This window comes from Cavia porcellus, unplaced genomic scaffold (assembly GCF_034190915.1).
Source record: "Cavia porcellus strain 051 isolate PalLab524CR breed Dunkin Hartley unplaced genomic scaffold, mCavPor4.1 scaffold_12, whole genome shotgun sequence".
Lineage (NCBI taxonomy): Eukaryota > Metazoa > Chordata > Mammalia > Rodentia > Caviidae > Cavia > Cavia porcellus.
In genome coordinates this window covers 59,771,144-59,794,729 of record NW_026947495.1, presented here as the reverse complement: position 1 = coordinate 59,794,729, position 23,586 = coordinate 59,771,144, and the positions used below count along the sequence as shown (strand labels likewise).

The 23,586-nt window shown below is 35.0% G+C and overlaps 1 protein-coding gene across 1 annotated transcript in view; it reads right to left on the bottom strand.

Moving 5' to 3' along the window:
- Hat1 (histone acetyltransferase 1) overlaps positions 1-23,586 on the bottom strand; it is a 46,270-nt gene continuing 22,684 nt past the window's right edge. The window contains exons 5-11 of the mRNA XM_063259278.1: positions 16,162-16,338; positions 15,727-15,848; positions 15,122-15,226; positions 14,690-14,796; positions 6,279-6,430; positions 3,108-3,224; positions 1-435 (exon numbers count right to left, since the gene is read on the bottom strand). Coding sequence (XP_063115348.1) covers positions 268-435; positions 3,108-3,224; positions 6,279-6,430; positions 14,690-14,796; positions 15,122-15,226; positions 15,727-15,848; positions 16,162-16,338 — 948 coding nt within the window. The 3' untranslated portion in view covers positions 1-267. The remainder of the gene's footprint in view (positions 436-3,107; positions 3,225-6,278; positions 6,431-14,689; positions 14,797-15,121; positions 15,227-15,726; positions 15,849-16,161; positions 16,339-23,586) is intronic.

Here is a 23,586-nt window from a genome sequence, read left to right as displayed (position 1 = left end):
TATCACAACTAAGCATTTATTATACTGTTTAAGAAGATAAGAAGTGGTACTTTAGAAGCTATATTTTTTAATGCAATATATGCTCATAAACTTTCTAGACAATATTTTAAAATATACAATCTCTCCAAAAGAAAATATCAACTAATGATAACATAGATAGCTTTTAATGTAAGTAAAATGTTACAAGATGTTAACATTAAAGTTATCACATTTCTCACAGCACAATGTACAGAAATTTGTGGGATTCCTGTACAGAATAGAATAACTTCACTCTTGAGCCAGTCTTTCAATAACACGCCGGTAATCTTCCACTAGTTCCTGAAAGCTTTCTTCCAGCTGTTCATGTTGCATGCTTATTTCTATTTGATTCATTTGGTTTGTCAATTCTTCTGGCCTGAGACATTTTCTCATCTTGGCAAGATCTCTTTGCTTTTTCTAAATAACAAACAAAATTGTTTATTAGACTAAGAAAGAAGATCTATTTTTTTCCCTAAAATTTTAAATCTTCACTGTTAAAAATGAAAGTAGAAATACGCCCAAACTTGTCCTGAAGAGGTATTTTTTTTTTTTCATGGTGCGGGGGATTAAAATCAGGGCCTCAGGGGCTGGGAATTTAGCTCAGCGACATAAGCGCCTGCCTTGTAAGCAGGCAGTCGTGAGTTCGATCCCTGGTACTGATAAAAATGAAAAAGAGAAAAAAAAAAAAAAACCCAGGGCCTCACACAAGCTAGGCAAGTGACCAACTAAGCTATCTGCCCAATCTAGTGTTTTTATCCTTGAGGAAAAACTCACAAGTCCAATTATTTAAATATAGGATGACCAAAATTGTGTATTTTTCATTAATTTTTATAATAGAAAAAGAAAAAAATGACAAGATTTTACCCAGTTTACTCAACAGAAGAATCACGTGGAATAAGCCATTATTAAATTGTTACCCTTGAATTGCAAATCCTATTAAAAGAGTTCACAAGACATGGTGTTTGTGTCGAATAATGATTAGTACAGGTATGTGATTAGTAGGCTCCTTCCAGAGCCTAAGAAAAGACTCTGGCCGGTACTGGGTGTGTAGCTAAGTGGCAGAATGCTTATCTTGCATTCATGAGGCCTAGGTTTTGATCCCCAACAAGGGAACAATAAAAAAACCCAATCTCTGGCCAGTGTACACACATACCTTTCTTTAAATAAAAACATATTAACGAAAAAGCAACTATTATTATGGGGCCAGGAATTTAGCTCAGTGGCTCAGCATCTGCCTGATAAGCCTAAGGTCCCGAGTTTGATTTCTAGTAAAAAAAAAAAAAAAAAAGAAATACACAGCGAATGTTTAAATTTTTTTTTTTTTTTTGTCTTTTTCGTTTTTATCGGTACCAGGGATCGAACTCACGACTGCCTGCTTGCAAGGCAGGTGCTTATGCCGCTGAGCTAAATCCCCAGACCCGAATGTTCAAATTTAAAACAATCATTATAGTAAGATTATAGTGCTGCTGCCATCAACTCAAAATATTCTTGCTTTGAACACACATCTCAGTATTTCTACTACTTTTTTTTGTTTTGTTTTATTCCAGGGATCAAACTCACGACTTCATGCTTGCCAGGCAGGCACTTACGCTGCTGAGCTAAATCCCCGGCACTGTTTCTACCACTTTCTGAAGCAGTTCTAGAAGTCCTCTTATGTGAAGGTCTTCATGAATTGTGATAAAAAAGGCAGTGAATGGTGCCATCTGAAAGGTAAGCTGATTGTAGAAACATTACAATGTACCCTCACCTACTTTATTCACCCAACATGAAAGGGCAGTTGTTTTCAATCTATTCAAGACATTGAAATAATCATGACAGCACAACTAAAAATAGTAATCAAAAAGGACTTCCAGAATGACCTCAGAAAATGGCACGACTAATAAGAGAAGTGTGTTCAAAGTCAAGGGGAATATTTAATGGCAGTGCATCTTTTATTGTAATAATTTTTTTTTTTTGTCTTTTCCCTTTTTATCGGTACCGGGGATCGAACTCATGACTGCCTACTTGCAAGGCAGGCACTTACGCCGCTGAGCTAAATCCCCAGCCCCTGTAATAACTTTTTAAAATTTAAATAATCATTCTTTTTCAAGCTCACTTAATACCAATGTTTAACTAATTGCTGGAAGTTTCACAAAAGTAAATAAAAATCATACTTTAATAGTGTTTATTAACTAGCACTTACTGAATCTCTCATATTTTATTATACCCTCCACATTTTATTAAGAAGGACAACATTAAGCTGGAGGAATTTGCAAAAAGGAGCCAGTAAACAATTTCTGTGCTGGACACTACTGCAGAACAACACTGTGTCAGTGATATTCAGGATGGATGAGATTGGAGGACCAAGTACCTACTGTAGTGGTTAGAGTCAGATGATGAGAGGTTAAAGTCAGCAGTTGGAGAAATGGAAGGAACAGTGTGGATTTAGGGAAGAAAGTACTGGATAATACAAAGAAGGAAAAAGAACTCGATCGCTTGGTTAGGTGGCAACACTACAATATACTTTCTTGTTTCATACTTTCATGTTTGGATAAACTGTTCTAGGTTATCATATAAATTCTTTTATTAAGAGCAAGTAATAAAGTGTTAATTTTATGGACATTAGAAATCAGACCTAGCCTAGGCAATAGAGAGAGACCCTGTCTCAAACACTAACAAAAGACCAGAGAAAGAGGTAAATAATATTAATTTGAGATTTCAGTTATAGTACATTACAGGCATTATAAACAGAAACAAAGGCTGTTTTTTAAGAGACAAAAAAAAAGGACAATAAGAAAAATAGGAAAAAAAAAACAACATAACTTGTTAGAGAAGAATGTGAGCATTTGAATTTTTAAAAAACACATCCAAATGAAAGAAAAATAGACTATCCTTGACATTCACTTCGAAGTGAATGAAAAACATTTACCGTTTACTAGACTAAGAATTCTTTTTTTATTAGACTAAAAATTTTTGTAACAGGAAGAAAATTTTCACTTTGCAAAAGTTCCTTAAGGAAACTGATGTTGACTTGCCCACACACCAGCACTAGCTGGTCTTTCTTGTTTTAAACAGGGACAAGAATGTAATGCCTGTCTTGAAAACTCTACCTTATATGGGCTGACCAGTCTTCTCTTAATATCCAGCCTGTAGTTTCTATATTGCTCAGCGTCACTCATGTCAGTCACCAACAGTCGAAGAATTTCATAAACCCGTCTAGCATGTTGCTGAAAGAAAAAAAAAAAAAATCACATTTTTTGAACATTTTCAAATTAAAAAACAGTGACGGGACATATTTCATCTGCCATGGGGATGGAATTATGCTAGATACCAGAAGAAAAGCAGCCTGTCTCTATTTTCAAGGAGTTAGCAATCTAGTGGGTAACAAAAATGATTTAATAATAGAATGGTAAAAATTTAATGACAGAAATGGAGTATTAAGGTAGCATAGCCTGAAACTGTGGGAAGTGGTAGGAGAGCAAGCATTCCTGAAGGAATAAAAAAATAAAACCTAAGCTGAATCTCTATCACTGAGCCATACCTGCAGGCCTGGATAAGCCTTAAAGGTAGGAGGACGTCATTCTGTAAATAGAAAGAGCACTGTGTATCTGTGCACAGAATAAGAGGTAAGGAGGCATGCAGTGAGGACAAAGACATACAGGGTAAAACAGCTGAACTTCAATTTAGTGGGTGACCAGGTTTTAAATGTAAGCTTAACAATGTGCACAGATTTGAATTTTAAGTAAACTGCTTTTTAACTGCATAGAAAAATAGGGGCAGAAAGGTCAATTAAGAAGCTAAGTTATTAAATCAGGTAAAAAAAAAAACCATGAGAGCATGAGCTGAGACAGTCCAATAGGAATACTAAGGGACAAGGACTCTAGAGATGGATAACAAACAGAAGGATATGTAATGACAGCCTTTTCATAGCACAGAGGAGAGTCTGGAGGCAACAAAACGTATGATGCTGGTCTAAAGATGAAGGTTTAAACAATTACTAACTTTAGGTAGCAATTTAAATCCTTAAGATCAGTTAAGATCACCAAAGAAAAACATACATAATGATAAGAGGGCAGAGGAGAGACTGTATGATACACTAACAGTTAATGGGCAAGTGAAAGAAAGAGAAAAATGGTCAAGAAATATCAGGAGAAATCAAGAAGTTTTGGCATCTCCCTCTCCTTTTTTGAGGCATGGTCTTGCTATGTATGTAAGTTCAGGCTGGTCTTCAACTTCCTTGAAAGGACACCTGAGTTGAGTCTGAAAAATGAGTCCTATGTGGCCAGGCAAACAGGCAAAAGAGGCATCCCCAATAGGAGAAATATTCGTAGGGACACAGAAGAAAAGTGTGGTGCAGGTGGGAAATGGCAGCAGGCTCATAAAGCCAAAGCAGGTAGCAAAGTGATAGGAAGCTGAAGTCAAGAAGAAAGCACTGTCCAGATTACAACAGCTCTGTATTCTACTTGAGAATCTGAATTGCTTTAATGGTCCATATACCCTTTCTTTTACAAGCAGAGCTATTAAATAAATTCTCTTAATATAGATTTAACACAGCCTAGAGATTCAATCTTTTCCCTCCCTAACCTGCAGGGCTGACCAAGGTATATTTTCCATCTTAAAGCCAGAAAATTATTAAAATATTTTAATGCAGGATGGAATATTTTAGTTTAAATTGAGTTGTTGAAGGAGACCAGCAACCTCTTGGCTATACAGTTAGAAGCTCAGAGGGGAAAAAAAATCTAAGTTGGAGATTTACATGAGATTGTCCAAGCAGAATTAAAACAGAGTAAGAAGAAATGGGTAGAAAGAACTCTAAGGAAAGAAAGGAGAATGGAAGTAAAATCAGGATGTGATATGTTTATGTACCAACTCCTCACAATGAGTGTATTAATTATGTACTGCAAACATGTATTAAATCTTAAAAACAAATAAAGAATTGTGAAAGAGTTACATTTAAGGAGCACATAGCAGTGAGTGAAAGTATTTCGAGAAAAATGATTAGTAAGTGAAAAGCTAAGAACTGTAGTTGGAAGATAAGGGACGGTGGTCAACAGTATCAAATGGTTAGTCCTTACTGTAATATGCTTCATCCCACGTGTTTTCAAAATCCAAATCTCACCCATTCTTCAAGGTTTTATTCAAATGCTCTTCGTTCCACAAAACAGTGTGGTTCCTTTATTTACATAAATGTTATAAACTCCCTTCTCTGAATTCCAGTACTATTTGTTCTATATGTATCTTAAACTAGTCACACTACTTTAGACTTCAAACAAATATGTAGAAGTCTATAAAATGTTTTGAAACATGTTTTACTTCAGACCCTCTTCCCACATACTGTTTTTACGAAAAATGATTGTAGTTTAAACATTTTTCAAAAGGTAAAACTTGCAAACTACCTTATTGTCTATATTTGTTTTGCTTATTACAATTAATAGTCATAAAATTTATTATCTTTCTACTCTATTAATAAGGAAACCAAGGAACAAAGCAGTAAACACAATTGTCCCACATCGCAGAGTAAGCAGCAGATCTAGGTTTGAACACAGTCTGGTTTTGGAGCCTGTACTCTTTTTTTGTGTGTGTGTTTTTCCTTTTTTATCAGTACCGGGGATTGAACTCACGACTGCCTGCTTGCAAGGCAGGCACTTATGCCGCTGAGCTAAATTCCCAGCCCCCGGAGCCTGTACTCTTAACCACTGCTATTTCTCACACGTACTGCTAGGTGTTTCGCTTTTTGCTGTGTACACTTAGGCCCTGACTATAAGCATCTGAGTTGCAAACTTTCACAGACACAAACAGACCTTGCATTTGTTTTTTTATGTTGTACATTGTATATTTGTGTAAGATTTACTTTGTAGGACTTACAGAACTCATTCATTAAATTGGGGACTTACTGTACTTTTTAAAAAATCTTTAAAATTCATTGGGCATGGTGGTGCACACCTGTCATCCTAGCACTTGGGAAGCTGAGGCAGGAGGATTTCCAGTAGTTCAAAACCAGCTTGGGTTACAGGAGTTCAAAGCCATCTTGAATTACATGAGATCCTCAAAATAAATAAATGCATAAATACATACATACATAAATTTCCTTTATTTATTTATTTTGTCTTTTTGAGACAGGGTCTTGCTATGCAGTTCAGGCTAGCCTTGAACTCACTTTGTAGCCCAGGCTAGTCTTGAACTCGCAAGGATCCTCCTGCCTCAGCCCCCCAAGTGCTGGGATTATAGGTGTGAGCCATCATCCCTGGCTCCATACGTAAATTTCTACAGAGTAAAAATACCTTGTTTATTTTGAACTTCTGCTGAGCTTCTATTGCCATATCTTCATTGAATCCTTGCATTAATTTTTCCCGGGAAAAACAAGGCAAATCTTGACAAAGCTTCACAAGCACAAAATCTCTTAATTTCACATAACTTTTGGATGGATCTTCCGCTAAAAATGTAAAGCAGAGTAACAGTCCTCTTACCCAACATAATTCTATCATCATTTGTAATCTCAATATACATGCTAACTTAAAAGGCAAATATTTTAGAAAGAAAATAGTACATGCAAAAGTCACAATTTCAAAGGATTATTTCTTAGAACTCAAACAGGACTATGTGTGCCCAATAAAATTATAGGTATACTTCTTTTGCAAAGATATTTATATGTAGTGTGATCAAAATGTACTATGAATGTGCAAATTATAGTAAGACACAACCCTCTCAAAATACCCCCCAACCCACTTTGAACATTTATCACATCGTTTTTGCCATTTTCTGAGGCTGTTCTAGAAGTGTTATGTGAGGGCTTTACAAGGTGTAATAATAAAATACAGTGAATGGTGCTGCTGAGTACCATCCAACCAGAAGGCCAGCTCTTAACAACACGGTTGTCCTCATCCACCTTATTCACCAAATCTGTCACTGTGCCACTTCTGGCTCTTCCCCTAATCAAAACAACCATGAAAGATAAACATTTTGAATCGATTCAGGATATCAAGGCAGCCGTGACTACACAATTAAAGATATCTACACAACAGAGGTCCTCCAGAACTGCTTCAGAAAGTCAGAAGAATAACGGAATAAGTATGTTTGAAGAAACAAAAAGTTCAAAGTTCAAAGAAACTTCCATATTCTGAGAGGCATTAATGGCAATGTCTTCTTTTTGCAATACATTATAATTTTTTAAATGTTATTTTTTGATCAAATATTATTAGTGAAATAAGAACTATTCTTTTCTGATTAGTATGCTGCCACATGTATGTTAGTTTTAATTATAGTTAATGTAACTGTATTCAGTATTTTGCAAATGAGAAGGGGACTAAAAGATGCAGGGAAGGGGAGAAAGAAGGCCATGAAATTATGATTTATTAAGAATGATGAAATTAAGAATAAAACAAAACAATGGAAATACAAACCTACACAAAAAAAAAAAATCAAGGAAATATAAGATTGTATATACAATTTGTCATCCTATCCCTTTCTTCAGTCTTTCCAAATAAGCATCACCATTCTATTACACAAGTCACCCTAAAGAACACCTAAAGAACATTTTAATTCCTTGTACATGCTTCTATCTGTCAACTACTAAAATAATCTCTTTACCAACATTCCTCTGCTTTACAAAACGTAAACTGGACTTAGATACTCCCCCAAATTAAAACTGTTCAAGCATTTTAGTATAATCATGATGAAATCAAAAAGGAACAAAAATATTTAAGGAAAGGGTGGTCAAATTTACCACACTTGATGAGAAACAAAATTTACAGACCCAGGAAACTCAACCAACTTTAATTTGGGAAAACATGAAGAAGTCCACACCCAATCATATCACAATCAAACCATCAGAAGCCAGAGACAAACAGAAAATTGTTAAAGCAAGACAATCATGATTGTAGAGATCAAGGAAGTTAGAAGTCGGTGGGAAGACATAGTCAAAGTGCTAACAGGAAATACCATCTAAAACCATCAACCAAGATGGCTATCAGTCAAACAAAACTATTCTTCAAAGCAAAAGCAATATAAAGATATTCCCAGAAAAAGAAAGACAAGAACTATATTGCTAGCATACCAGGTTTATAAGAATTAACAGAAGTCTGGCATGGTGATACATCCCTGTAATCTTAGCATTTCAAGAAGCTGAGGCAGGAAGATTAAAAGTTCCAGTCCAACCTAAGAAGCTTATCAACTTAGACTGTCTCAAAAAACAAACAAACAAATTCTGAGGCCAGAATTACCCTAGTATCATGGACCTAATGAAAAAACTGTAAATCAAGATTATTTATGAATGCAGATGCAACTGTCCTAAAAAAAAAAAAAAAAAAAACAGCAAATTTGCCCGGTGTGGTGGTACACACCTGTAATCTCAGCACTTGGGAGGCTGAGAAGGAGGATAGCCGTGAGTTTGAAGCCAGCCTGGGTTACATAGTTAAGAGGCCAGCCTGAACCGGATAGTGAGATTTTATCTCAAAACAAAACAAAACAAAACAAAATCAGCAACCTAAACTCAGCAATACATAATATAAGATAAATCATAAATAGGACCAAATGGGGTTATACTATAAATGCAAGACTGGCTTACCATAAAAAAAAAAATCAATTAATGTAACACACTGTATTAACAGAATGAGAGAAGAACTTTATAATCATCTCAACAGTCACAAAAAAGAATATCTAACAAAATTCACCACCAACTGATCGTTAATACTCAGCACATGATATTGGTTTATTGTGCAGAGTTCATATGTGGGAGGTTTGGTCTGCCTTACGGTGATGTTGAGGTAGTGGAACCTTTAAGAGGTGAGGCCAAAAGGAAAATTACTAGGTGATGGGGACAACACCCCGAGAGGTCATTAACACAGGCTTTGTGGAAACATAAGTTCTTCTAAGAACTGGTTCTTAAAAGGGAGCCTGGTAACTCCTAATCTCCACTGCACATCTGATGCTCACTGCTTTGGCATGTCTTCCTGCCACTGTGACGTCATTGGCTATGAGCCTTATCAGGACTGAGCAGATTCTGTGAGCTAAATATCTTTTCTTTATAAAGTACCTAGCCTCCAGTATTTTGTTATAGCAATATAAAAATGAATTAAGCAACCTAGCAATAGACAGAAATTCCTCACTTTGAAAACTGGCGTACAAAAAAATACAGCTAATATAATGGTGAAAGAATGTTTTCCTTCTGAGGCACAGATGTCTGCCCTTTTTTTTTGTACCAGGGATCAAACTTATGACCTCATGCTTGCCAGGCAAGTGCTTATACTGCTAAGCTAAACCCCTGGTCCCTGCCTCACCATTTCTAATCAGCATTGTTACAGAGTTCCTGCAATCAGGAAAAAAATACATCTGATTGAGAAGTATTTTTACCTTTGTAGATAAAATCATCTGTATGTAGAAAGTCCTAACCAAAAACTGACAACTAATGAACAAGTACAGAAAATATATAAACTATTTCTATATACTATATTAAAACAACTTAAAAATAGTAAAATGGCTATAAATGTAACAAAAACAGTACAAGAATTGCACACTGGGGGGCTGGAGGTTTAGCTCAGCAGCATAAGCACCTGCCTTGCAAGCAGGCAGTCGTGAGTTCGATCCCTCGTACCGATAAAAAGGAAAAAAACAAAAAAAACACCAAACAAACAAAAAAAGAATTGCACACTGAAAACTAACACTGCAGAAAAATGTTATGTATGCACATGCTGGGGACCAAAGCAAGGCCTTGTGCATGCTAAGCACGCTCAACCCCTTTCAGAGAAAATTTTAAAGCTCTGAATAAAAAGATATTTCATGTTAATGGATCAAATGACTCAATATTATTAAGATGGCTATTTTCTTCAAATTGATTTAGACTCAGTGCAGTCCTTACAAAAACTCTAATTATTTATTTACTTTTTTGCAGAAATTGATGAGCTGATCCTAAGATTTTTACCAAAATAAAAAGGACTTTGTATAACCAAAGCAATTTTTAAAAACAACAAGTCAGAGGACTTCCTATTTCCAAACTAAATATAAAGTTCAAGGTGCATTTCCCGACAGGGCCTTTATATACCTAAAGGAAAGAGAAAGGCCACAAAGATTGGCAGTGCAGAAGCAATGAGACCAATGCAAAGCTTCAGGCTAAACAGCAGAAAACCAAGGAAAGAAAGAAGAAAAAGAAAGTAGAGATGGGGCTGCAGGTAACCCAAAATGAAGATATCTCCGGTGTCAGACAAAACAATGGAGATGACGCAAACGAAAGTACAAAGGTAAAAAGGGCTCATCAGCACTGAAAACACTCCAACAAGGTGGCACAGACAACCAGAAATGTCATACAACTGAATCTGGACAGGACACAGGAGTTTTCAAGGTGAGAACAAAAAAGAATATTGAGAAAAGAAAATGGAAGATGTAACACGAAATTGCACTTAGCTGAGAAGACAGAGAAACCAAGGCCAATCTTGCAGGAATGGCGATTATCTAGCAGCAATGTCAGGAATTACCAGGAAAATAGACAGGAAAGCAAAAGAAGATGCAACTTTGCCCCTAAAGAGGATTTAGTCTGTCTGTCTGAATAAGCATGGCCTATAGAAGGAGCTACAAGGGAACAATTGTCCCGTCAAGACCTCTGCTGTGTCTTGCCCATCCTGTGCAGCCCTTCACAGCTAGGAGGCCAACTGGGGTAACTTCTTCATCTTGCCAGGAAGGTCTGGGGAAAGGTGGGAGAGGGCTGACAGGGGACGATGCAAAGAACATTTCATTAACCATTTGGACGTCTGTGGGATTTTTTGTTTATTTTTTGCTATTTTTAGAATTCAGACTGTGCACCTATTTGGAATGGGATACCCAGCAAGAAAAGTAAGAATTTCCATGCATCAAGTACATTACACAAGGTGCTGTTAAATTTGGAATATCAAGCCCCAGGCTATGGTGCTTGGATCTTCACACAAAGAGAAACGTATAGACTGTATGACTGTGTCTCTGAGGATCATCCTCAGACAGTGCCCTCTGATGGAGTCCTCTTATATCTGCTCTTCCCTGTACCATTCCCACCCACCTGGCTAGGATCAGTGCCCATGTTTAACCCTGCTCATCAATTCTGCAAGAGACTTCTGTTTGTTCTGCAGCATCTAGACAAAATACACTCCATAAGTTCTATTTGTATACTTGGCAGTTGAAACTTCACAAAATTGAAAATATAACAAAACCATGGTGCTGGGTAAACCCCCAGCTCAGCAGCACAAGCACCTGCCTTGCAAGCAGGCGGTCATAAGTTTGATCCCTGGTAAGGATTTAAAAAAAAAAAGAAGAAGAAGAAGAAAAAAAAATGTTTAGAAAACATAACAAAACTTGCCAGACAGTGGTACATGCCTGTATACTCAACTACATGGGAGGCTGAGGCAGAAAAAGCACAGCTTCAAGCCAACCTAGGCAACTTAGCAAGACTTTGTTTTAAAAAATAAAAAGATTTGGGAGTATAGCTAGAATAAAGCTGTAGGTCCATTCCCACTACCACAAAAATACCACAACCATCCCTGAATATAATGCTACGGTAAACTACTCTAGATAGTGATTCTAACCTAAGGATAAATGTACAAATCATTATAATAGAGAGATAAGCTAACATATTTATGGTCTACTGACTTTCAACAAAGGTATCAAGACAATTCAACATCCACATGTAAAAAGACAAACACTTTGGAGTATACATACTAATTAAGCTAAAATTATAACAGCAGCAATAACATCACAAACATACACTGGAAGTAGGATACAACCTAAGCTACAATGGCAAATTTTGCTATTACTGTTTTTATGTCAAGTAAGCAAAAGGCTTACTCAGTACAAATAGGCTGAACTGCAAAGGGAGAGCCAAAGCCTGCTAAAGCTACATAGTTAAAAAATATATATAGGATACCAGAGAAATAGACAACTAAAATGACTAAAGTATACAAACTCCTTTAAGTTTTTTGTTTTGTTTTCTTTTGCTTTTTAAAGATCAAATATGGAAGCCTAGAATTATTTAATGAGAACAGCTGATAAGGCATTTTTAGTATTTTATAATGCTAAGAAATGTTAATGCCGAAAATAAAGGCTGATACCTCTAGTCAAATTCAGAAGTCCTTTAGCATGTTTAGCTTTTCTTTTTTAAAGACTTCATTTCTAATGAAAAACAGCAATGAATAAAGGGTACTATTATTGATGACTCTTCACTGAGATTTAAGAAATAAAATTCTTTATCTGCTAATTGGTGCTAAGTATCAAGGACTTTATTGGCTGGAGTAGACAGAAGAAAGTAGTTAAGAGGCTTCAGAGAAACAACCCCCGCTGGCACATTACCCACTAGAGCAGACAAAGACTACTTGTGTGAATTCCAGATTAAAATCACCAAAAATGTTCCTTCGTATAGCCCCAAGTCCAAGCTCTGTAATGAAATAGAAGCTAAACAACTTTCAGTTTTAGCTAAAAGAAGTGATGTAATTTGTACTTTTCTAAAACTGTTTCTGTAATTTTACAAGTCACTAAAGATAAGTGTCACTTAAGCAATTTATAACTTTTGATACAAATGAGGTTTGATATAAACTACTTTATTTTCTCTTTCCAGCTCATTTAACAGAAGCAGGACATCAGATGAAAAGTTAATTCAATTCCATAAATGTGGAACTCCCTTTAAAACACATGTTGGGTTGGGACTATAGCTCATTGGCAGAACACTTGCCTAGTATAAATGAAGCCTTGGTTTTAATTGTCAGCAAGTAAAAAAACAAGACCACGCTTTTCCTCTAGTTTATTACTCTATAGGATCAAGTCATTATTCTCAAATAACTTTATTTACTTTCGACAAGTGAAACCACTACTATATGAAAAACGGAGCAACTAACACAGTCTGCCTACTAAGCTGTTTATAAATCTGTTAGTCCTATATTCAGGAATTATTTTGGTGTCTTTAAATAAACATAAAATTCTGAAACAGCATTTTTTAACAAGTTAACATTTTAGTGAATGTTAAACACTATTCAAACTTGTACAGTAAATTTTATGTAAGTACCAAACACTAACCAATTATACCACTATAGAATAAATTTTAATACCTAATTTGAATGTGAATATGTGATACAGGGTGAGTGACCTTTACCTGAAGAGTTGTTTTGGTGCTGGGGACTGAAGTCTGCCTCCTGAATGAGAAGTCTATGCTCTACCACTGAATTACACACACACACACACACACACACACACACACCAACCATAACCTGAAATGCTTAGAACTAGTTCCTGGATTTTGGAACCTTTGCATAGATTTTCCCAGTTGAGCATATGTAATCTGAAAATGCAAATGGCTTCAGAAATCAAAACCTTTATAAGTGTTATACTGGCACTCAAAAACTTTCGATTTTTAATTTAGGATGCTCAACTTTTATAGTATTTTTCATGGGAAAAGAAAGGATAACTTTCAGCTTAATCAGAAACTTTATAAGGGATAATCTGAGTTACTACTCAAGGGAAAAGAAAATAGTGACAACATAAATGTTCCTTGAACCTCTTTGTTCTTTAGTAGTTTACATGTTAAAACACTATCATCTGTCACATGCCTATAATCCCAGCACTCTGGTAAGCTAAGGCCCAAGGATCACAAGTTCAGCCCCAGTCTGGGCAAATTAGTGAGATCTTATCTGAAAAAAATTTTAAAAAGGTATCAGGATGTAGTTCAATGCAATGTTGGTAGGTTTAGTTCCCAATATGAGTGAATGAGTGAATGAATGAGAGAGAGAGAGAGAGAGAGAGAGGGAGGAAGAGATGGATGGGGGGAAGGGGAAGAGAGGAGAGGGAAGGGAGGTATTGTCATCTGTAACTCCATCTGATGGTACCTTCTTCTCTTCTTAAAAGATGAAGTTCTTTTCTCCTCCAAAATGTTCATTTCATAACATTAATTCTGTGGCTAATCCATACTAAAAGATGTTCCCAAAACAAACTGGCCTACATTTTACCTTATCTACTACTGCCTTAAATAAAGGCATGCATTTTAGGAACATAAAATACAGTTTAGGATGTGTGTATTCTGTTCAGCAACTATTTACCTTTGGTTTTTTCAAAGGTATAAATTTTTTAAAATTCTGTCTATACATGAGAAACGAATGAGTACATACTGAATAATATATGTAACTGCCAAATAAACTAAGTTTGACCATACTTTCAATGTGTTTATGCCTGACCAAGATTTCTCCATAATATTCAGTTCATGATCTTCAATTTGTTCAGTTAAGCTGCTTTACAGTTAGGGGTATATTTAATCTCTACAGAGACTTATGATCTAAAATGCAGCCTTAAGGGCTGGAGAAGTAGTTCAGTGGCACAAGCACCTGCATGGCATGCACAAGGTCATAAGTTCGAGCCCTGGTACCAAAAAAAAAAAAAAAGGAAAAAAATTAAATTTAAAAATGTAGCCTTAAAAAGCCAGGCATGGTGGTATAAGCCTGTTATTCCAGCACTCAGGAGGCTTGGGCAGGGAGGGTCACTGGATATAAAGCCAGCCTGGGTTCAAGGCCAGCATTAACTACATGGTGAAACCCTGTCTCAAAAAAATGTACCCTTAAGCAATATTTGGACAGTCCCTAAAAGAGCACCCAAGAATACTATTAAAATGAAAGTTCTTTTGGAAAAAAAAAAAAAAAAAAAAACAGTAACAAAGACGTTATTAGAAGTTCTTTCAGTAGCATTAAATTTTACATACCTGTAATATCAAGAACTGAAGGAGATGCAATGTAGTATCTATGAACTGTTTCAAGAAGTTGAGCACCATGGCCTTGACCTTGAAATGGAGTCAGTATCAGCATCTGACTGCAGTAAATAAATTTTTTAAATTAGAACTTTAAAATATCATGGCCAGTTAAAAAAACTACAAATCCCTCTAGTATTATGAATATTTTAAAAGTTTGTAATTTTTTTCAGTCAACCTTGAAGAAATCCAAAAATTATCAAGATACTCAAAATTGGTTTACTCTTCCACACTGTTTCAAAGGGAACAATGAAATAAATCAGTACATAGTCAATGAATAATGGTGATATTTTTAAACAAATCAACACTATTATAACAAGTATTGGAAACTTCAGCAGTTCCTTCTTCTGAAATAAAAGACAAGGCACGTGTTATACTGCCAATTACCTTACACGTGGCCGCGTTTTGTCTGGGTACACATAGTAATTATAGACTGTCATGTAGCCTACGGTCGCAAAGAGCGTAGCTCCATCCTTATTATACTTCTCAAATCTGCAGATAAAACAGAAAGCCCAGCAGGTCAATTACAGTCGCGCTCCCATGCAGTGTCCATTTTCTTTTCCATTCTCTGACTGAATTTTCAGTGTCAGCAAGCTACTCTGTGAGGGCCCAATGGGTACACCTGCTATGTTCTGAATGTACAATTCACTTAATTGGTGTGCAGCAACTTGGATAAATCAGACCTCTTTACATCACTTCAGTGCACTTGCCTATTATAAAGATGAATAGGTGGCAAGTAAAAGAAAACACAGGCAAAGCTCATTTTACTGTTTAAGCCTACATTCAAGGCCCTAACGGACAACAGCATTGAATTCAGCTCTATTCTCAAGGTCTCCTAAAGCATAATGAAGGAAAACTCAAGCCTCATAAACAATAGTTTTTCTTTCCTGGGAAAAATATCATTATACTGTCCCAATAATTGGGCTGCCACAATTAAAATGCTGGCTTTGTGAAGGTAATAAGGTCTACTGTTGCTTTAGAACTGTACTTACACTAGAAAGTAGTGCCATCTTTCATCATCCACGTCAATAAAGCTAGCAGTTTCAATAAACCACATCAAAAAGGTCTGAAGCCTTTCATGATATTCTCGAAAGCCTCTACATGTCATGTCAGCCTAGGGAAAAAGCCAGAAAAAGTCAGGTGAAACTCATCACAGAGGTACGTGAAAGTCTTCAGAACACAAAACTGTCCTGTGGGAAAATGCTTAGAAGTCTCACATTAAATGTGTACACAGACAGACAGACAGACAGACACACACACACACACACACACACACACACACACACACAAATAGATGTTTTTAATGTCAATAAAAAAACTTAAGTTTCCTGAAGCTACAGTAAATCATGAAAATAACAAATAAATTGCATGCACGTTTCAGACACATGGAGTGACTTTACCTAAAGAATATTTAGATTTCTCTTTACCTTGTATATCTGAAAAGTAAAGTTTTCTCCTGTTGGACTGAGAACTGAGTATGTATGGAGTAGTGTTCCAAATGGCTTGAAATCAACTTCTTTTTCCAGCAAAGAAAGAAAGTCATTTGTGTTTGTGCAAAATCCAGGTGGAATGATTTGTCTGATTTTCCCCTCCACATCATCTGCCTAAGGAATAGGGGATAAAGAACATAAAAACTTAGTAACAAATTTGGCTTTTGAGTATGTTTGATCTTTTGAAAGAACAAAACCAACGAACATTATAAAAGTTTAGCTCACAAACTAAAGAAGTAAACACACAGTGAACCACAGAAGGATGAGTTTCACGTGCATAAACCACTGCCACACCAATCTGAGATGAGCATAACTTAACAATAAATTAGAGGAAACAGGTAGCCTATCATGTGCAATAATGAGTGTGCCACAAAATTTCTAACATCCTGTAGAAAATGCTGACTACAACCTTTCACGATAATCTGAAATGGCCAAACAAAAGACTACTTATTATTTTATGTATCAAACACAATGCATTATCTAAGACAAGAAAAGATCACTAGCAGTAGTGAAGTAAGGTTAGCCTGACCAAATGAATAGCAACTTCATAATCAACACACAGACAGCAACTCCCTCATATGCCAAATTAGGATGGTAATTTAAAAAATATCCCCACTTAGGAAAAACACAAATTATATGAATGGGTATATTATTCACTCATCTCTATAATGTGACATAATTTTTATAGACCTGGATTTGTGGTAGTACAAAAGAGACAAGACTGGACAACAAAATTAAACTCAAAGATTAAAATTACCCTCATTAAACAACCTCAATGAATGTTAAAACTATCATCTGAGCAGACTTCATAATCCTTTTCAAAACCCCAAAAGACCACTTGATTGAATACATTTACTACTTCTCTTTAACCATGAATATTTGATGAAGTCTTACAATAAAGTATTACTGCTTCTCACCAGGCAATAAAACTTAATGAATTGGTCTCAACTTAACAAAACCTTATCCCTCAATACAGTCCCTAAAAGCCTGACATTACATTCAACAAAATGAGCTTGCATTCTATTCAAACTTTTTCCTGAACAATGAAGCCAGGTTTTTACTTAATGGAGTTTGCCGTGAGTTCAGCTGTAATGTTTGTATTGTATCTATTTCCACAAGGACTGACACAAGAACACTTTGTGTTAACTTACTAAGCAGCTCTTTCATACCGTTTACATGCATGATGGGTATTAGTTCTAAACCAAGACCCTTGCTACTTAGCATTCAAAACAGGGAAATTAAGATGCTTAGGACAAAATGCACTACAAAAGGCTAATACAACATGCTACTAATTCCTATCCTTTCAACCATCTTTTAACTAAGTAGAAGCAATGCACCTGCAGATGAATAGCACTTATTATCATTCAGTTACATTTTCAGATACAGAACCAACGATGGAGTTTATCACAAACAAGTTTTACTTACAATGCTCTGGTACCACCAACATTTATATATAACTTGTTTATAGCTATAAAAATAAGAGCTATTATTTAAAATATAGCTCTTTAGCATTCTGCCCAACAGTTTATTTCTGGTATGTACATTAATCCTTGTAATCCATTCACCCTCAAGATCAAACAAACTGGACTTGAACTACTTTTTACTTATTTTTAAAATATGCACTATTTGATAAATATTTTTCCTTGACATTGCTATCTAATATGAAGAGATCACTGTAAGCATATTCTCAATAACTACATGCGTAAATTATTGTAATGGATAGCTGAAAATGGTTTTTTAGCAATTTAAATCCAAAGTAATAAATGGACAAAATAGTACAATTGTAGTTTAGGTTTTACAAATTCAAGAAAAACTTTTAAATAAAAAGCTTTATAATCTATCAATTTAAAGATCATTTCAAGATATAGATATACATAGTCTATATAATGTTAACCTTTAATAGCTTTCCTTATGTCCTGTCTTCTGGTGAAGGGCAAAGCTCCCCAAAGGTCTGCTCAACAAAATTGGAAAGGAATACAACTTTGAGTCTTCAAAGAATCCTTTATTCATTGTAACATGTATGTTCAAATAAAATATTTTTCTCAAGGCAAGCTGTATTTTACTTATGCAGTTTCAAAGTTTCAAAGCAAGAGTTCTGTTTATATATATGTAAATATTCATATACACATAACTACCTATTTACCTAGAACATATAACAACTAGTTTTTCAAACCCAGAATTCAGAACTTATCTAGCAAAGAAAAATGTTTATATTTCTCTATTAAATGGATTTTGCTTTAAAAAAAAATACACACACATGTAAATGAGAACATTTGTTTTCTAAAATATATGCTTTACTTCAATTAAATTTAAAGCATTCATTTTTCATACTGCATTACTGGTCTGATGATAAAATCATCAGAAAAATCCAATCTAATCATTTTTAATTAAATGAAAAAATGAACTAAAGCTTTTTAGTTCTAATGCTTGTAGATAAAATCTTAGGTTGTGTTTGTGAAGATCCCTGCAAACTTCCTTATCTTCAAGAACATTAGTCTAAACTTAAAAAACAGAAAAAAATAAAAACTTAAATGGAATAAATGAATTTAAGAATACAACTTGATTATCTTAATAAAGATATCCCTTACAAATGTTTCCCTAACATTTGGTGACTTTTTTAAAGGGAAAGTATAACATAAACCATTCTAGTCACAGTACTTCACAGTAAGTGGGTCATGATGAAATGTTTTTAGATTGCGTACTTTCTCACTAGTCATTTCAAGTACCAGTATTCTATGCTTTGTTATACATGATATTCCCATGGAGCAATTTTTGCTTTTCTTCATCACTGCATAAAGCAATGTGTCTGAAAATAACTAGTAATGTTATAAATATTTACACTTGTATTTGAATGTCTATGCTTTAGCGATTTAGTGAGTTTTTGAGGTTGTAACTTAAGGCATATTAAGTAGGTATAATCTACTGTTCCATCTTGGTTAAAATAGTGTATAGTCTTAACATTATCGTGAATCTAACACCTAAAAATATGCTACCAAAAGAAAGCAAAGAAGTTCTATATTTATTTAGGTATAATCTACTGTTCCATGTTGGTTAAAATAGTGTATAGTCTTAACATTATCGTGAATCTAACACCTAAAAATATGCAACCAAAAGAAAGCAAAGAAGTTCTATATTTATTTATTTTGCTTGATCTCATATTCTGATATTTAATCTTTCATGTAGACATCTGAATACTGTCACAGAAATTTCAAACATGAACTTTTAAATTTTTCTACCAAAGATTATTTTTTCCTTTCCTCAAGATTAAATTTTTTGTAAATAAGTAGGACTTTCCTATAAAGATTTGGTGGTATCTTACTGGGGAATATATCCAGTCAGTGCCCTCACACTGAGCTACATCCCCAGCCCATATTTTAATTTTAAAGTCTCATTAAATTCCCTAGCCTGGATTTGAACTTGCCATCGTCCTGCCTTAGCATGCCAGAGTACTGGGATTAAGTCAGACACATAAACCTAGCTCCAGAAAAACTTTTAAATCTTCCCACATTAACGGTATTATCAAATTCAATCCACATTAGTGGAAGATAAGGATAAAATGATTAAAATTCATAGATAATATAAACCCCCTATATATTTATTTTTAACTTTCTCTACCAAACCTTTCCCAGAAATGCTAGCAATTAGCAATACTGAACAATTTCAGTTACATACCCCTCCACAAAGAATCAATAAAATCACCCCCAAAAGATAGAAGGTATTAAAGCAAAAGTCAGGAATAAGCAAGAGTGAACAAATCATCAGTGTATGAATAAGCAAAACTGTTGTATTTTATAGACATCTTAAGCGTGATAGAAGAATTTCGGATATAACTGGAGTACTCAGCTTGGAAACAAATAATGGGTGATGAAAGATGAATGTATTAACAAAAGTATCATAAGCAAATTAACTTTTAAGCAAATTTTCTCCCAAAAAGGGCATATTTTTGTACTCAAAAAATGTTACATACTATGATTTGCAAAAATTCCAACCTAATAACCTCCAAAACAAATTTGATTATTTTCCCCACTTAACCTTACATCTCAGATCTTCCCAATATCAGTTAATCGTACTACCACTACTTATGCAATGGGATTCTTGTTTCCCTCATCCATCACACTCAATTCAACAGCAAACCCTACTGGCTCAACCTCCAAATAATCTCAATTTGACAACCAAATCTAGTGTCCCTTCCATACTGCAATATTCTGGTTTCTCTTCTTTCACTCTTCCCCCTGCAGTGTGATCTCTGCATAGCAGCCAGAATCATCTTTTTAAAAATACCAACTATATTGTATCATTCTCTACCTACTTAAAATCTCTAAAGGCTACTAACTACTTCTACCTCTTAAGAACACCTCATCATAGCAAAGACTACACCATTTAGCTTTTGTCAAGTCCTTCAATCAACCCAGCAAAATACTTCTCCATAACATTAATTTACTTATTCACTATCTAATTTGCTGATTTACTAGTTGTTTACTGACATTCTCTTGGCCAGAACTTAAATTCGTTAAGAGTGTTACTTAGTCTTAGCCACTGTATCGTTGGTACCAAGGTGCTGTGGGATGAACATTCACTGCAAGCTGAGATCAAAGAGGCAAGTCCATTACCTCTACATCCACAATCCTTTTTTTTTTAAGAAAATAAAAAAAAAAAAACAATGGTACAAAATTTCAAAACAACATTGTAGGAGAGTAATGGTTATACATTGCATACTGTTATCTTCAAAGCTGCTCATATTACACAATACAGGTGTGAAAAATTTATCAAACAATACAGGAACAAACCAAACTTTTCTTTCAATGAACTAACAGCAATTAGTAGTATAACTATCTTAACTATTTTGTGTATGTATATGTATAGATAGATAGATAGATATTTATTTATTTTCCCTTAATACTTGCTTGAACACTACAGGTAAATGATCTTTTGACTATGGAGCAAAGTAACCCTATAAAAACACTAAAAGTCTAACATAGTACTTCTAAATGGAAAAACCTGCTTTTCAAGGATGTGACTATTAGAACCAATGCAAATATCTAGTTATTTTCATAGCACATAGTATTTGAAAGATTTATCAATAAGTAAGTTAGTAGTTCCTGTGGAAGAAATCAATTTAGCACTACCAGTTCCAGCTTCAAAAACCAATCTTCAGATCATTAATACCTACTTTGAAAATCTTTACCCACATAAGGTGGAAAACATAGAGAAAATGGACAGATTTCCAGAAATGTATAAATTACCAAAGCTGAATCAAAAAGATATAACAATCTTGAATAACCCAATATCAGCTACTAAAATTGAAAATTTGATTAAAAACTTGCCAACAAAGCCAAGGTTCTGATGGATTTACAGCTGAATTCTTTAAGAATTTTAAAGACGATTTAATGCTAATACTCCTCAAATTCTTCAGTAAAATTGAAAGGGAAGCAATTCTTCCTAACTCATTCCTGAAGGCAGGTATTAAGCTGGTACCAAAATCAGAGAAAGACCCAACCAAAAAGAAGAACTATAGGCCACTCTTACTAATGAACATCAATGCAAAAATTCTCAATAAAATACTGGCAGAGAGAATGCAGCAAATCATCAAAAAAATTACACATCATGACCAAGTGGGATTTATCCCAGGAATGCAGAGATGGATTAACATTCACAAATCAATAAATGTAATACACCACATCAACAGGGCCAAAGACAGAAATCACATGGTCATCTCAATAGATGCAGCAAAAGCTTTTGATAAAGTCCAACACTCGTTCATGATAAAAAAAAAAAAACCTACAGAAACTTGGAATACACAGTATCTACACTCAATCTGATAAAAGCCATTTATGACAAACCAACAGCCAACATTATACTAAATGGAAAAAAACTAAAAGCTTTCACTCTAAAACCAGGAACAAGACAAGGATGTCTACTACCACCAACCTTATTCAATATAGTTCTGGAATTCATTAGCCAGAGCAGTTAGACAAGAGAGAAATAAAAGGAATGAGGATAAGAAAGAAGTTAAATTATCATTATTTGTAGACAACATGATACTCTACATACAAGATCCCAAAAACTCTTATCAAAAGACTAACAGAGTTAGGCAAACTCAGGGGTTGGGGATTTAGTTCAGTGGCATAAGCGCCTGCCTTGCAAGTACATGGTTCTGAGTTTGATCCCTGGTATCCAGGTTCGATACCTGGTACCAATTAAAAAAAAAAAGTAAATTCAGCAGTGTAGCTGGATACAAAGTCAGTACTCAAAAATCGATGGCATTCCTGTACACAAACAAGAAACTCACTAAGAGAAAAATTATGGAAATGACATCTTTTACAGTAGCATCCAAAACAATGAAATACTTAGGAATCAACCTAACAGAGGATGTAAAAGACCTCTATACTGTAAATTGTAGTACTCTAAAAAAAGGAGACAGAAGAAGATGACAGAAAATGGAAGGATATCCTTGCTCTTTGTTAGAAAGAACCAACATTGTGAAAATGGCCATACTTCAAAAACGGTTAATACAGATTTAATACAATTCCGATCAAAATGCCAATAACATACTTTACAGATCTGGAGAAAACAATCCTAAAATTTATTTGGCAACAGAAGAGACCTAGAATAGCAAAGACAATCGTAGGCAACAAAGGCAAGGCAGGAGGCATCACAATACCTGACTTGAAATTATCACTTGAAATTATATCTATAGAGCTTTAGTGATAAAATTAACATGGTACTGACAAACAAAACAAAACAAAACCAGACCTGAGGATCAATGGAACAGCTTAGAAGATGCAGCCACCTTATCTTTGACAAAGGGGCTAAACATGTTCACTGGAAGAAAGATAGGCAATAATAAATGGTGTTGGAAAAATCGGTTTTCCACATGTCGAAGACTGAAACTAGACCCACATTTATCACTATGCACTAAAGTCAAAATGGATCAAAGATCTAAATATTAAAACAGAAACACTAAATCTACTGGAAGACAAGTTAGATAGAATCTTGAAGACATATGGGTAGGCAAAAAGTTCATGAGCAAAATTCAAACTGCACAAGAAGCACCTCCCAGAATCAACAACTGGGATCTCATCTTATTGAAAAGTTTTTGTACTTTAAAAGAAATTCCTGGGGCTGGGGATTTAGCTCAGTGGCATAAGCGCCCGTCTTGTAAGCAGGCAGTCATGAGGTCGATCCCTGGTACCGATAAAAAAACGAAAAAGACCAAAAAAAGAAATTACCAACAGAGTGAAGAGAAAAATCCACAGAATGAGCAAGAATTTTAACCAGCTGTCCCTCAGACAAAGGACTTATATCTAGAACATATATAAAGGATTGAAAAACATCAGGTGCCCCAAATTCAAAGACCCAATC